We start from the raw sequence: 13,893 nt of genomic DNA, 5'->3' as shown, positions 1-13,893 counted from the left end.
GCGTCGCCTCTTTTTTTCCATCTCTCTGCCTCTCTCTTTCTAGGTTGTATTCACTGTAATTAGTAGACGGTGTCACTCCTTTTTACATTGCCCAGTCATTCTGTCCACACTCTTTTTCACCAATGCATTAGTCAAGACTGTTCTATTCCGCCCTCTTACCACCATGACAGTCACTCGCACTCAAGCGGGTAAAACACCCAGGTAATTTCCGGCCTGCAGTCTTCCCTTTTCCATTTGCGCTTGATTGACCCGGTAGACAGAAAAACAGCTCACCCTGGATATGTCGAGACTCCTGGGACCTTTAGAAAACCTCGTACCAGTAAGTCCATGGCCGGCCTCGGAGATTCCGACGCGCAGGACTCCTCCACCGGCCTCGAAGACGATGTTCCCTCCACCACCACGAAACGTGCTACGAGAAGCGTACGAAAACCCTCTCGCTCGCCGAGAATGTCTGGCGGCACACAAGACTCGACAGATGAGGAGATGACCCGTGGTCTTTCGAATGGACATGCGAACGGAACGGCCCAGAAACAGCAAAATGGAACGGTCAAAAAGGAGGCCAACGGACATGCAGTTTCTTCTTCCCAGAAGACCGTCGACGGTTGGCGACCGGGTATGGATCCAAAGGTCGATACCAGCGGCCATTTCGAGTTTGGAGGTCCCCTGGGCGTCACTGCAATGATGATCGGTTTCCCTTTGCTCATGTACTACATGTGGATCGGCGCGACTTATTACGACGGGAAATTTCCTCTACCTAGATCCGACGAAACTGTGACAGACTTCCTACGTGGCTTGGGGCGCATGGTATACTACGGGGCATGGCCTTCGGCGAAAGCTTGGGCTATGTACTGGACCTTTTTCATCTTCGAGGCTGGACTGTACTGCGTCATGCCAGGCATCTGGACCAAAGGCAAGCCACTACCCCACGAGAACGGCCAAAGACTCGATTACTATTGCTCGGGAATGTGGTCGTGGTGGACCACGATCGTCATCGCCCTCGCTCTGCACTTCTCTGGACTCTTTAAACTCTACCAAATCATCGACGAATTCGGCCCGCTCATGTCGGTCGCCATCATTTCTGGGTTTCTGGTGTCCATCGTCGCGTACACGTCGGCCCTCTACCGAGGCAAGCAGCACAGGATGACGGGCTACACCATGTACGACTTCTTCATGGGCGCCGAACTCAACCCGCGCATGTTTGGTATCCTCGACTTCAAGATGTTCTTTGAGGTGCGCATCCCTTGGTTCATCCTGTTCCTCATAACGGTGGGCACGGCGGCGCGGCAGTACGAGCTGTACGGGTACGTGTCGGGGGAAGTGGGATTGCTCCTCATGGCCCATTTTCTATACGCCAACGCCTGTGCCAAGGGCGAGGAGTGCATCGTGCCCACCTGGGACATGTACTATGAGAAATGGGGATTCATGCTCATCTTCTGGAACCTCGCCGGTGTTCCCCTGACCTATTGTCATTGCACCGTCTACCTCGCCAACCACCACCCTAGCACTTATGCCTGGAACAAGTACGCGTTGGTGGCTTTGTACGCGGCCTACCTGTTTGTTTACTGGGTCTGGGACACCACGAACAGTCAAAAGAATCGTTTCCGAGCGAAAGAATCTGGCGGTGCCATCACTCGCAAAGCTTTCCCTCAATTGCCCTGGCAGACCGTGGAAAACCCGAAAGTCATCAAGGCAGAGGATGGTAGCGTACTTCTCGCGGATGGATGGTGTAAGTTGTCTCTAATCACATTTTGCTGGTTTGTGTTTGCTGACCCTTGGGTTTTCTCCAGATGGCTATGCCCGCAAAATTCACTACACTTGTGATTTGTTCTTCGCTCTGTCTTGGGGAGCCATCACAGGATTTCATTCTCCGTTCCCATGGTTTTACTCGGTGTTTTTCACTGGCATGATCATTCACCGAGCCATTCGGGACATTCAACGTTGCCGAAAGAAGTATGGTAAAGCGTGGGAGGAGTATGAGAGACAAGTTCCATACCTCTTTATTCCCTATGTTATTTAGATAGCCTCGTTACCATTATCAATAATATGTTCTACTTGATAATATCAATGTATTGCTCTGGACATGGTCTCGAGTACCTACAGCCAGTTACTCCTTTCTATTTCTAGTTTGACGGTCTAACTCTTTTCACGCCAACCATTGCCCCGCGGGTTGAACTTTGCACGTGATATTAATTGAAGATGGCCACGAATTTCGACGACATTCGTCGGATGTGGGGAAGTCGCGGATTCCATTGCTGAGGCCTCCACTTGCATCCGATGTCGTGTTATTATCGTGTGAGAAGGTGTCTTTCTTCACAGTAATATAATTCTATCCTTTTCCAAATCTGTAGCACCAGTCGATCCTTCAAGATGTCGACGACAAGCACAGCAGAGAGACTCGATGCTGCCATCGCCGAGTTCTTTTCCACTTGGGACGGTTACACGACACTCCTTGTCGTTGTTTTGGCTGGCCTTCTGATATATCCTCTGCTGACGAGTCGAGAGCCAGACACCCATCCGTTCCTTCTCGCACGACAATCACAAATAGCCCCGATTCGACACTCTGGCGAGTCGGCTGTTTACAGAGCGATCGACATCCCGCATGGCTACCCTCTCCGAGCTGGCCTGGGTGTCAAGGATCCTGGAGCAGCTAGATGGAGTTCAGGCCGGCCTGGAGATCTTCGTGACATCTGGAGAACCGCTGTCCGTGGTGCCGTCAAGGAAGATGGCACTCCGACTGGCGAAAAGGGCAAGCTATCGACCGTGCTGGGCCGTGACCAGGTCGTCCAACATCAATTCGACGATTTGACCCTCGGGATCAATGTCATCGGCCAATACGTCAAGCGGAACAATGGGCAGAACGTTGCCGTGTGCCTTTCAAACTCGACGGAGTTGTTGTCTGCCATTTTCGGTAGGTCGTTGGTGTGTGCAGATTTTGGTCGGCAGCGACGCTAATAAGACGCTCACAGCTGGATCCTTCTACGGCTTCTCGACTATTTTGTTGCCCTATGGTCTCCCTCCAGACAAGCTCAATTCCCTCCTGGCGAAGACCTCGGCAGACCATGTGATCGCAGAAGCCGGTACTCTCGATCTTGACAGCTTACATGCAGCAAACAAAGCCCTCACGAATGTCATCTGGGTCACGAAGACAGGGAGCGAGCACATGGCATGGTCCGACGATGCCCCCAGTGGTTTTATCGTGAATTCGTGGCACGATTTGGTCGAGAAGAATAAGCGCACCGCCACTTCGGAAGTCCTCCCCTTGGATAGAGACTCTCAAGTTCCGCCAGTGTCGATTTTCTGTCCAGGTGCCCATGGCACGTATGATCTGGTGAAGTATACCTCGGAGGTAAGCTATCTCATGTGCCACAAGAGACCTATGTGTTCTGCACACACACACACTCACACATACATGACTCCAGAATCTTATCTCGGGAACTGCCGCACTTCAAGCTACACTCGTGCGAGCTTACAAGTTGACACCGTCCGATACCGTTCTTCCAACCGTAAGCCTCACAGACAGCTACACTCTTTGCTGGGTCTTTGCGGCACTCTACTCCAACGCCTCGGTGGCCTTGAATTCGGTGGCCGGCGATTCTGTCGACCTGCTCAACGCCACGGCGAAGAGCCAGCCTACCGTGGTGATCGCTGCTCCTGGCACCATCCAGAAGTACCTGTCGAGTCCTGGCACGAACCTCCCCTCTGGTCTGTCCAAGTGGGTATCTACGAGAAGCCTTCAAGCGGGAAACATGCCCTCAGATCCCAGCGGGCCCCTGCCCCTGTCAAAATTGAGGGCCTTATTCATCCCACAATCTGCTTCATCACCCACCAAGACACGTCTGTCTTCGTCGACGCTGCACACCTTACGTACGCATCTGCACACTCGAATTGGATATGCGTTGACCGCGCCATTCGTGGCCGGAGCCATTGCGCAGACCAACATTCTCGACTATCGCGACAAGGGCAGGCAGGTCTGCGTCGGGGCCCCAATGAGTTCGGTTGAGTTGAGTCTCGCCGGAGAGGAGGACGTGATGGGTAGTCATACTCCAAAGGGAACGGTAAGGTTTTTATCCTTTTTTTCTTGGTTAACCATCTCTCCCTGCTTCTTGTTTTCTCGGCCACAAGCACATGCACTAACACCTCGTTCTAGCTTAATGTTAAAGGACCTGCGGTCGTTGGGGGAAAGATCAACCTTGATATTCAAGGCCAAATAGACGATGACCACACATTGCTGCTACTTTGAGGTGTTGATTTGTGGTTACACAGCTTGTTTTGACATCTGGCACAAAGAAAAGAAAATCATACACCTAAGGTATTCAGGTTGTGGAGACCGATAATGAGATAGATAAAAATATTGTACACGACCGTCGTCATTCTGACCGGCCTCTCTAGTCGTACCCTGCGACCATGGATTCTCTTTTCCATCGCCTGAACCTGAGTTTTCGGGGTGGATATATATCTGGTAAGATGTTTGCTTGACGAGGACGTGAACCAGTGCCGTTGAAAACCCTCCATTGCTAAACCCCGTCGCTGTGCCTGGTGGAAAGCCAAAGGTAGAGAATGGGTTTTGTTCGTTGATCCAGTATGTCATGACGGGACGAACATAGACCGGCACTCTCTTTTTCGCTCAAAGCATGTGTGGGTGGGTGTGTGGCATGTCGAATTGGTGTACTCTGTACCTTTTTTGGTCTCATTTCTTTCCCCTCTTACCCCTAGGACCAGTGTACTGTTGTTGTTTTGATCTCGTCGCCTTCCCGCCGCCACCACTCAGCATGGCCCTCTGCCTGACGTACTGGTCGACAATCTTTTGTACGCTACCCGCGTCGTGTTCGGGTTTCCGCAAGTAGTACAACCTTGCCCTCCTCTTCCTCTTTGGTGTCCTCTGGGCAATCTCCATGCTCTGCACCAAAGGACTGTGGACTTTGACCAACACCTCCACCCCGATCCCCGTCAATTGGTTTCTCAGCAACACCGAGATGTGAGGACCTGACCCTTTGATGGAGAGGATGGTTCCCGAAACAGGTTCTCCGGTCTTGAAGGTCACCAACAAAACATCCCCGACCTGCGCCCGGTCCTTGTTGGTCTTGTCGAACAACCTCGCCCGGGCTCCCGTCGGGTCCAAAACCGCGAGTTGTCTCCGGTCGACCAAGGTGACTGGATCCTTACACAATGCCGCTTCGGATACGGGTGATTCGTGGATCGTCATGTCTCGTTTATCTATTTCAAAACTTTCCATCAGTTATCGTGTTCTCTCAAGACACCTCGGTAGGAGCCCCTGGGCGTGAAGGGTGAGCTAGTATATATCGATATCATACCTCTACCTGGTCTGAGTCGTGGTGGTATTTGAGACCTAAACTGTGGTGGGAGGGATTCTGGAATTGCCAGTTTTTCGACGGGACCTCGCTGAAGCGTGACGAGAGGTCTAGAGAATTGTCGAGTCCGCCGAGGTTGGATCATTTCGCCAAAGAGCGACCGCCAACAGCATGTCGAAACTCGAGGTGCCATTATTTGCGACATCTCGTCGTTGCTGTCGAACCGCCGTGTGCCAAACGTGGTAGATTGAGACAGCTTCGGCGAAGAGATAGATATTCGGCTGCTTGCAATTGTCAGGCTCAACTACGGCCCTTCGAGCCAGCATTGGCAACTTTGCCGCGCTGCCTTTTTCCAAAGCGCTTGCCCGCAAAACCGTTGTCTACTCCTTCACACAGAACGGTGTCTGAATGTTGTACGAGCACTGTACTTTTGTTTAGGCGACGGTATATACAGCGAGGCAAATTTTCTACTCGATGCTCTCAATCAAGGTTGACATCGATCTCTTTGTACCTGAAGGATGCTAGTGCAGCCTTATCACGTGACAACGCTAGCTCTTTAGAAAACGAAGAAGCCCTGTACGGAGTAAAGTTCGTAGGATCCTCGAGAAGACAGACGTCTGGAGAGAATTGGGCACACACCCAGGAACACTCTGTAATCTCCCAGCAGGCACCATGGCCCAAGTCAATCAGCCTCTGCTCTACATCTGTAGAAGCTGTCGACAGAGCTTACAGAGTGGCTCATTATTTTCTCGCTCATTCAGCACAACTCGAGCCCAACAGAAAGGTACAGTGCAGCGAACACGAGTTCTACCGCCAGATAAAAATCTACTTGAGAACTAACATTTTGTGTAGTTGTACCCTCGTTTCAGCCTACCGGCCATGGCGAACTCGATCAGCTGCTCCTGTCATTCCGCGAGAAAGTCTTCACTCCGGCTGCCCTGGAGCCCCAGCACCGGAAACTACTATACAAACCGTCCAAACAAGAGACCCTCATGGCAGAGCCTGGAGTCACGGTCACGATGTCCGATGGCGAGGAGATCAGGTTGCGCCCAATGAACGCTTTCGACAAGCCTTCCGTCAAACAATCGATCCGGACCATTGCAAAGGTATTCGGCCAAGAGAAGGCGGATGCCGTGTGGAACAATTTGGCTCCTTGGTTGAACGGCATAAGGATGTCCAGAATGCCGTTGCCAACCTTCTTCTGGGGAAAAATCACTCGCAAGGCGTGTGAGATTGGCAAAGAAAGATACATTCTCGCATGCATCGACAGATCCGAAGAGACCAATTTCACTTTGAGGAAACAAGGCGTGACCTATGAATTGATGCTGGGCTTTCACAAGCGCGCTGCGGACCACGATTTCTCCGGGCCGGAGCTCGCGAGCGCCTGGCATCGAGCTCAAAAGGTCGTCCGGATGTTGGATGACGAACTCTCTGGAGGATACAAATTGAAATCAGATGAGGTCGACCCGAGAAAAGATCCTCTGATCTTGAGCGTCTTGACCGAATTGGCAGCTGCGACGGCCCTGGAGTCCGGCGGGGATTCTGCAACGGTCATAGACTATGCTACAAAGATGCTCCACCTTGCACAACAGGAAAAGTCCTCCGTTCCAGGACTAGAGCAGCATAGAGAGGACGTCAGAGTAAGAGCTGAGAGCAATTTTGTTCTGGAAAACCTCTTGCCGTTGCAGAACGCCATACAGTTGGCACTACAGATTGATGCGATCAAGACATCTGAACTCGGTCGGCAACTGGAGTCGCATCTTCGCGTGGTGGAGCCGAAAGTCAGGGAGACTGTACAGAAACTGCGTGAAGTCTCCAATGGACAAAAGAGACGCGGGGAGTTGATGTATGAACAACTTGATGTACAAGATGGAGGTGAAACCTCAGAGGAAAGCTGAGACCTTGCTAGGTAGATTGTGACAATGTTCGACACAGAGGAAAGGTTCAATGACTCCGTAGGTCGAGTAGTCTATGTACAATACCTTTATAGAACTTGCGTCTAAGACAGAATCTAGACCACTAGTCGCCCATTTGCTTCTGACCGCTTCGTTGATGCTGCATTGTAGAGAAATTGGCGTTGGGCGGCGTAGCCTTGCATTCTGGACATGTGCCAGCCACGGCCCCTTGTATGGAGTGGGTGACGCAGGTACGGAGTACATCTCAAAAACAAATGCTGGCGCCTTTAACAATCGCCAATTTCCAACCCCCCAAACAATATACCCACGTCCTGATAGATCTTCGAGCGTTGCTTCGACGTTAATATACGACTACCCTCATGGCATAGATGTGACAGCAAAATCCTCCTGGGGAAGAAGCAGACATCATGGCCAATCCTCAAACCGAGGACCCCTTCCTCGAAGTCCAAACGTACCGTTGCCTGTCCCTTCAAACTCCGTTGTCCGTACGGTAAGGCGATATCTAACACATGTGTGATTTTACAGAGATGTCCAATCGACACTCCAATCCACCCGCCACCTGTTTTCGTCGTACTTGCGCATCCGAACGCTCTCGACATCGGCCGCCTCGCCCGAACTCCAGCAATCCCGCGCCGAGTTGCGCTCAAACCTCGAAACCCTTTCCACCGACCTCGCGGACCTCCTCGAGTCAGTGTCTGCCGTCGAAACCGACCCGTACCGGTTCGGCCTCGACGTCGCCGAAGTTCAGCGTCGGCGACAATTCGTCAAGGATGTCGGGGACGAGGTGGAGGGCATGCGCCATGAGCTGGAGGGCGTGACTGCGGACACCCACGTTGCGGGCCATGGTGCTGCCGGGAGGAACAACAACACGAATCTCCCGATGCCGTCGGCTTTCGAGGATGAGAACGGCGGCGGTGACGACGACGATCCTTATGGAGAATTCGAGGCGCAGCAGCAGGCCACCATGATGGCCGAGCAGGATGAGCAGCTCGACGGAGTGTTTCAGTCGGTCGGAGTGCTTCGGGGCCAGGCCGAGGACATGGGTCGAGAACTGGAAGAGCAAGGGCACATGCTTGACGAGGTCGACACGCTCGCCGATCGAGTCGGGGGGAAACTCAACGTCGGCGTCAAGAAGGTCGGCGAGGTGATTAGAAAAAACGAGGACAGCGTGAGCAGCTGCTGCATAGCTGTCTTGGTCGTGGTGTTGATCATACTGTTGATCTTGGTCATTGTTTTATGATGAAAACAGTCGGTCGGAGTACAGTAAGAAAAGAAGACGAGTCGTTGAATATCAACGCGGAATTGAGGACATACGTATCAGACAGAGTGATGGATGCTCTATTCGCCCAGCCTGGCGCCATGATTGACTATGCGGAGACAGAGAAACTGAATTCAAGGGTGCAAAGAAACAAGTACAACATTATGGTATCATTGGTTCGAATGTCTACGGGGATGTACAAACGAGTTCAAACGCCAGGTGATGATGGTACATGTTTGGAACATATCCGGGACATTTGTTGAAGACGTTTTGCTCAGTCCTTGCGTTGTCGCTTGGATGGTCTGGCGTCTTCTGCAGGAACAAGCTCTGGTACGTCCTCGTCGTCCTCATCGTCCTCATCGTCCTCATCGTCCTCATCGTCCTCGTCATCTTCCATATCAAGGTCTTCTCCATTAGGGAAGTCGTCTTGGGCAGACACTGGAGTAAAAAGGTCAGCCAATACGTTCATAAAACAGGGGAGCAAGATACTCACTGAAGTAGTCCATGGCATCTGACCAGACTTCCTCGGCCAAGGCAATGGCGACTTCCTCGCCTGGAGGGAAAACCTCAACCTCGAGCATGCCCTCGACATCTTCATCACTGTCTTCGGCGTCATCACCGGCACCATTCTCACCCTCTTTCTTAGGAGCAGGCAAGTCAATCGCGCCCCGGAACCCAAAGAAGTTGAAGAAGCTCGGTTGGTCTTCGTCATTCTCATCGAGATTGACCAACTTGTCGCGCAGCTTCTCGTGCTGCCAGAGCGCTTCCCGATCCACAATCTCGACAGACTTCAGTTTGATCGCTTCTTCGGCGGCATAGAGGTCGACAGCAGCGTCAAGAAGACCCTTTGTGAGGTCCTTCTTATTGCTCTTCCACTTGATTGGGACCGGCTTTGAGATCAAGCTCCCCGGACCATCTTCCCGTGCCTTGTATTCGAACTCTTTCACCAGCTGCTTGTCCTCCATGAATTCATTCTCTGCAAAATCGAATGTGAATCTGAGGCTTCGAGGCTCGCCTTTGGTCTCGGATTCAATTTGGTATCGTTCGACGGTGAAGGACTTGATGCAGGAAACGAGGGCTAGATCTCCCGCTGAGAAGAATTGCTGGACTTCTTCAGGGCTGTTGCCAAACACGGTTGCCCAAAAGTCGGGAATCTTGTCAAGTAGACTTTTGCGCTTTGCATAGAGGGGTTTCAATGAGAACTCCTTTCGTCGAACTAGAGTTCAAGTGTCAGCGCGCGGCATTTGACTTCATCAACCTGGGTGGTGATCGCATACGAGCATCGAGTTCTACCTCCGCAAAGTTCTTTTCGAGGTCGCCGAGTTCCTCGAAGACTGTCCCGACATCTTCCAGCGACAAGGACATCTTGAGTATTGATAAGAGAGTACTCAGGTAGTTTTTAGGATGTGGTGAGATGTTGTCGCGGTCGCATGGAGGCCCCGAGTCTTCACTTTGGAAAATTGTAAAATTCTGCCGTGCTAAAAAGTGTAGGCGGTGACGGGTTATTGCCGACGGGCGGTGAGCAACATTTTCTAGAGTGAACGAGCCCTGGAGCCGCGGCCGTTTCAAGCACTCACTCACCACCACGGAGTAATAAAATACAGTGTGTTTTGGATCAGCACATGCCCAAACAGTCCAACAGCCAACTTTTACGAAGCTAAGAATACGTATATGATGCCTCGCATTACATATCCACCATTGAAGGCCTATGTTTCGTCAAGGAGAGGGCGCCTCCGTAGACCGCAGCCTCGAATGCCCTCTCTGCATCGCCAGGCAATGGGATGCCCAACATCAATGCAAGCAGCCACTGCCATAGAGGATTCAACACCCTCGGTACGACATTTTCGCTAGAATGCCAGCTATGGTCGATGGTCTCTGCAAGCGTATCGAAGCGGTGAGATCCTCGCTCTTTTCCTTTGCCCTCGCTTAGGCCACATTGCAGGAGATCACTCCCATGAGAAGGCTGATTCCAACACTTGCATGTTACATTTGCATGGACAAAAAACATCCTTGCTCACTACATGGGGATAGCACATGTTGTTGGTCACCTTCAAGGTCTGAGAAATAATGCTGGCTGACACTAGCGTCGCTTCTCCTCCAGGTAAGCGATGAACCCTTGCTAATCGCACCATTCGCAATCACAACAACTCAGGATTCTCTTTTCCGTCGACTTGAAGTGGCCACGGACCCAGCTTTATTGCTATTTTCAAATGGAAACTAGTTGGAGTTCCTGATATTGTGATCACTGGCACTCGACATGTAGCTGTGGATTCCAGCAAGGCTTCGGATTATAAGTGATCTACTCCCACCTTTATCCTTGATAAGCTCAAGGGTCTTGCCGGGACTTTTCCGGTGACAGGCCTTGACCACTACGGGGATGTCGTTCAGGCGCTGATTAGCGCAGACAATCCCGACAGCTTTTGGCTTTGGCGTCAGTAAACGAACTTTTTGGGCCTGATCCGCGCCCCATATAGTGATGCGTGACTGGCCGAAACCAGTGCCAAAGAGGTGCCACATCCTTGATGACAGGGTCATATCACACCTCATCCCAGTCCCCGCGCGAAGGGGTTGCCTCTCACGTTTGACAAAAACAATTAGTTGCGATGAACCATGTTCACTCATGCCAGCACAATGCCTGCCGAAACCATTCACAACGAATGCATATGTTCAGGATGTATTTCGCTCCTGCCTTGCTCAGCTAGCTTCGGTGCTACAGCGTTTCGCTATGTCGCGCCACATTGGATGCAGGGTGCAGGGCACTTGTTGTGTCGTGCAGATATAATTGATCTGGACCCCAGCTTCCTGGTTCTCAATGTGAACTTCTCTGAATTACTTGTGAAAACTGATCTCTCTCCTCTTCTTCTCTGCAGGGTGACGTTGATTGCACGAATTTGATCACCCACAATGACTGCTTATAGTTCAGATGCTGCTGCTTTGGAGGCTGCAGGAAAGAAGGAGGTGCTGAAGGTGAACAAGCTCTTTGATTGTGTTATTGCTCAGCTTGCTAATGTGATGTCAATAGCGAGAATGGAATTTCTGGGCTCTTTTGGGCATGTCCGCATGCACTCTCTGCACTTGGGAAGCAACGAGTGCGCTATTTGCAGGGGCATATTTGAATGGAGGACCTGCCTCGGTCGTGTATGGGTTCATTGTGTCCGTTTTGGGCACACTGGCAATCACCACGTCGATGGCTGAGATGGCTTCCATGTAGGTGATCACGTTGGTGGTAGTATCGAAACGCACACTAACAGTTTCCCGCAAGCTCGCCAATTGCAGGAGCCCAGTATCACTGGACTGCTGAACACGCACCCTTCAGATGGCGTGCGATCATCAGCTACATTCAAGGGTGGATCACAATCACTGGATGGGTTGGCGGTGTATCTTCGGTTTCCTTCTTGATCGCTACTATGATCCAGGGTGTTGCTGTGCTGAATTACTCTGGATATGACGCGAAGCGTTGGCATGCAACATTGATGATGATTGCTGCCGCAGGTATCGCAGCCATAGGAACCACTATCGGGAAGAAGCTCCTGCCTCTGTGGGAAACCTTGGGGGGCGGACTCCACGTGTTGTTCTTCTTCCTCGTCACGATCGGCATTCTTGCTACAAGTGACAAAGCTGACAACCACGATGTTTGGGGCACCCTCATCAATGGAGGCGGGTGGCCTAGTGACGGAGTGAGTTTCTGCTTGGGCTTCTTGACACCAGCATTCGCTCTGGCTGGTGTTGATGCTGTCGTTCATGTAAGCGAATCTTCCTTCCATTCGAAGTGCCCCTGTCCTACAAGATTTTCGTCGTGATCCAGTGACCTAATGATATGTAGATGTCAGAAGAAGCATACAATGCCCCTCTCAACGTCCCTCGCGCAATGTTGTGGTCAGTGATCATCAACGGAACGGCTGGCTTTTCATACATTCTGACCGTTTTATACTCCATCACCGATGCCGATGCGGTCTTGAACAATCCAACAGGCTTTCCCATCATTGGCGTTTTTCTGCAGGCGACCAACAACCGGAAAGCAGCAACTGCGATGATGACCGCCGTTATTGTCGTGTTCACGATGAACCTCTTTGGCTGCATGGCGTCAGTGTCTCGACTGATATGGGCATTTGCACGAGACAAAGGACTGCCCTTCTCCGGATTCTTTTCTCGTATAACGCCTCACAACAGGTCTCCGACAAATGCGGTCCTCGCAATTTTCGTCTCGGTGTCTCTACTCTCGCTGATCAACATTGGCTCGACAACTGCGTTCAATGCGCTCATATCGCTCACTACTTTGGGTTTCTACTTCTCATACGCCATCCCGACGCTCATGTTCGCTATACGCCGCTTCAGCTCGAGTAATCCAATCAGATTCGGCCCGTGGACATTGGGCAAATTCGGCTTGATGATCAACATCATTGCGATTATATTCTGCATTTTCCTCATCATCTTCCTTCCCTTCCCACCGATGTTACCGGTCACGAGCCAGAACATGAATTATGCCTCTCCAGTATTCGTGGGTGTTATGGTTCTGGCAATTATCAACTATTACATTCGAGCTCGACGGCGCTTTACAGGACCAATTAAAGAGATCAATGCCGAGACGGGCAGTGAAGACATTCAACGCGAGTCAGTTGCTCCAGAGAAAGGACCGGCCGAGACACCCTGATTTAAGATTGTTAAAGTGTATGTGTAGAATGTTCGCAGCCGGCTACGATTGGAAAGGACAAAGAGGGATCTGTTTCTCGAACACTTCCATTAAAGTTCTCTTATAAAATTCGGGCCTCTAACGATTTAGTTCGGCCGGCGTATCGAGCTCGACGAGCCATCAGAGAAGATGATTGCTCATTAGTATATCATCGAACGCAGCGTAAAGACTGCGATTCGATGTCCACTGCTAAGAATACCGTTTACATATCTATTTTCAAAGTAAATTTTTTCCGACACCGGCTCTGAGCTGGAACAGTCTCACAAAAATTTGGTTGCGCATAATGATCCTACCTCTTGTGATTTGTGCTGGATCGTGTGGACTTAGTACTCAATGTGGCATGTCGTTTTCATTGTATTGCAGGATGAATAAGGTAAGCGATTCGGTTATCTTTGAAAGTCTGATCGACATGATCGTCGGTTCCACACGAATCATTGTGAATTAACAAAACAAGACGTGACCAGAATCTTATGGACACCGTTACATCATTTCCAATGTTACATGTTGATCTCAAAGATTGCATCCCGCCAGCAGAGGAGGTGCCAGAGTCAAATTCAGTACGGCTGAGGTCATGGAACTCGACGATAGCGATTGTTTTGGTAAGATTTTGTTCGAAGAATGCAATCTCCTTGCCACAAAGATCTTCGCACTCACGCCCTGCTGCTACCTGATTGTAGAACGGAGCAGCCTCGAGCTTTTAAAGTAGTGTCGCCTATCCAA

At 51.0% G+C, this 13,893-nt stretch overlaps 6 protein-coding genes across 6 annotated transcripts; 4 read left to right on the top strand and 2 right to left on the bottom strand.

The window, feature by feature from the left end:
- The first annotated feature begins 2 nt into the window (after positions 1 to 2).
- PV06_08826 (uncharacterized protein) lies at positions 3 to 2,098 on the top strand. The gene is made up of 3 exons (XM_016410203.1): positions 3 to 201; positions 261 to 1,726; positions 1,788 to 2,098. The coding sequence occupies exons 1-3, from the start codon at positions 164 to 166 to the stop codon at positions 2,015 to 2,017; spliced, it is 1,734 nt and encodes a 577-aa protein (XP_016259225.1). The 5' UTR covers positions 3 to 163; the 3' UTR covers positions 2,018 to 2,098.
- A 196-nt stretch (positions 2,099 to 2,294) lies between these two features.
- Positions 2,295 to 4,394, top strand: PV06_08825 (uncharacterized protein). Its single transcript, XM_016410202.1, has 4 exons — positions 2,295 to 2,908; positions 2,967 to 3,346; positions 3,420 to 4,055; positions 4,148 to 4,394. The coding sequence occupies exons 1-4, from the start codon at positions 2,368 to 2,370 to the stop codon at positions 4,238 to 4,240; spliced, it is 1,650 nt and encodes a 549-aa protein (XP_016259224.1). The 5' UTR covers positions 2,295 to 2,367; the 3' UTR covers positions 4,241 to 4,394.
- On the bottom strand, positions 4,210 to 5,576 carry PV06_08824 (ribosomal protein L19). The gene is made up of 2 exons (XM_016410201.1): positions 5,313 to 5,576; positions 4,210 to 5,214 (listed from the first exon to the last, which is right to left on the bottom strand). The coding sequence occupies exons 1-2, from the start codon at positions 5,512 to 5,514 to the stop codon at positions 4,688 to 4,690; spliced, it is 729 nt and encodes a 242-aa protein (XP_016259223.1). The 5' UTR covers positions 5,515 to 5,576; the 3' UTR covers positions 4,210 to 4,687.
- Positions 5,577 to 5,911: 335 nt separating this feature from the next.
- PV06_08823 (uncharacterized protein) lies at positions 5,912 to 7,337 on the top strand. Its single transcript, XM_016410200.1, has 2 exons — positions 5,912 to 6,093; positions 6,162 to 7,337. The coding sequence occupies exons 1-2, from the start codon at positions 5,982 to 5,984 to the stop codon at positions 7,205 to 7,207; spliced, it is 1,158 nt and encodes a 385-aa protein (XP_016259222.1). The 5' UTR covers positions 5,912 to 5,981; the 3' UTR covers positions 7,208 to 7,337.
- Positions 7,338 to 7,489: 152 nt separating this feature from the next.
- Positions 7,490 to 8,868, top strand: PV06_08822 (uncharacterized protein). Its single transcript, XM_016410199.1, has 2 exons — positions 7,490 to 7,676; positions 7,751 to 8,868. Exons 1-2 carry the CDS (start codon positions 7,633 to 7,635, stop codon positions 8,463 to 8,465), a joined length of 759 nt encoding a protein of 252 aa, XP_016259221.1. The 5' UTR covers positions 7,490 to 7,632; the 3' UTR covers positions 8,466 to 8,868.
- On the bottom strand, positions 8,627 to 9,940 carry PV06_08821 (uncharacterized protein). The gene is made up of 3 exons (XM_016410198.1): positions 9,761 to 9,940; positions 8,977 to 9,699; positions 8,627 to 8,921 (listed from the first exon to the last, which is right to left on the bottom strand). The coding sequence occupies exons 1-3, from the start codon at positions 9,846 to 9,848 to the stop codon at positions 8,758 to 8,760; spliced, it is 975 nt and encodes a 324-aa protein (XP_016259220.1). The 5' UTR covers positions 9,849 to 9,940; the 3' UTR covers positions 8,627 to 8,757.
- Positions 9,941 to 13,893: the final 3,953 nt, after the last annotated feature.

The sequence above is a fragment of the Exophiala oligosperma genome (genome assembly GCF_000835515.1).
Source record: "Exophiala oligosperma strain CBS 72588 unplaced genomic scaffold supercont1.9, whole genome shotgun sequence".
Classification (NCBI taxonomy): domain Eukaryota; kingdom Fungi; phylum Ascomycota; class Eurotiomycetes; order Chaetothyriales; family Herpotrichiellaceae; genus Exophiala; species Exophiala oligosperma.
This window is presented reverse-complemented; position numbering and strand designations above follow the sequence as displayed.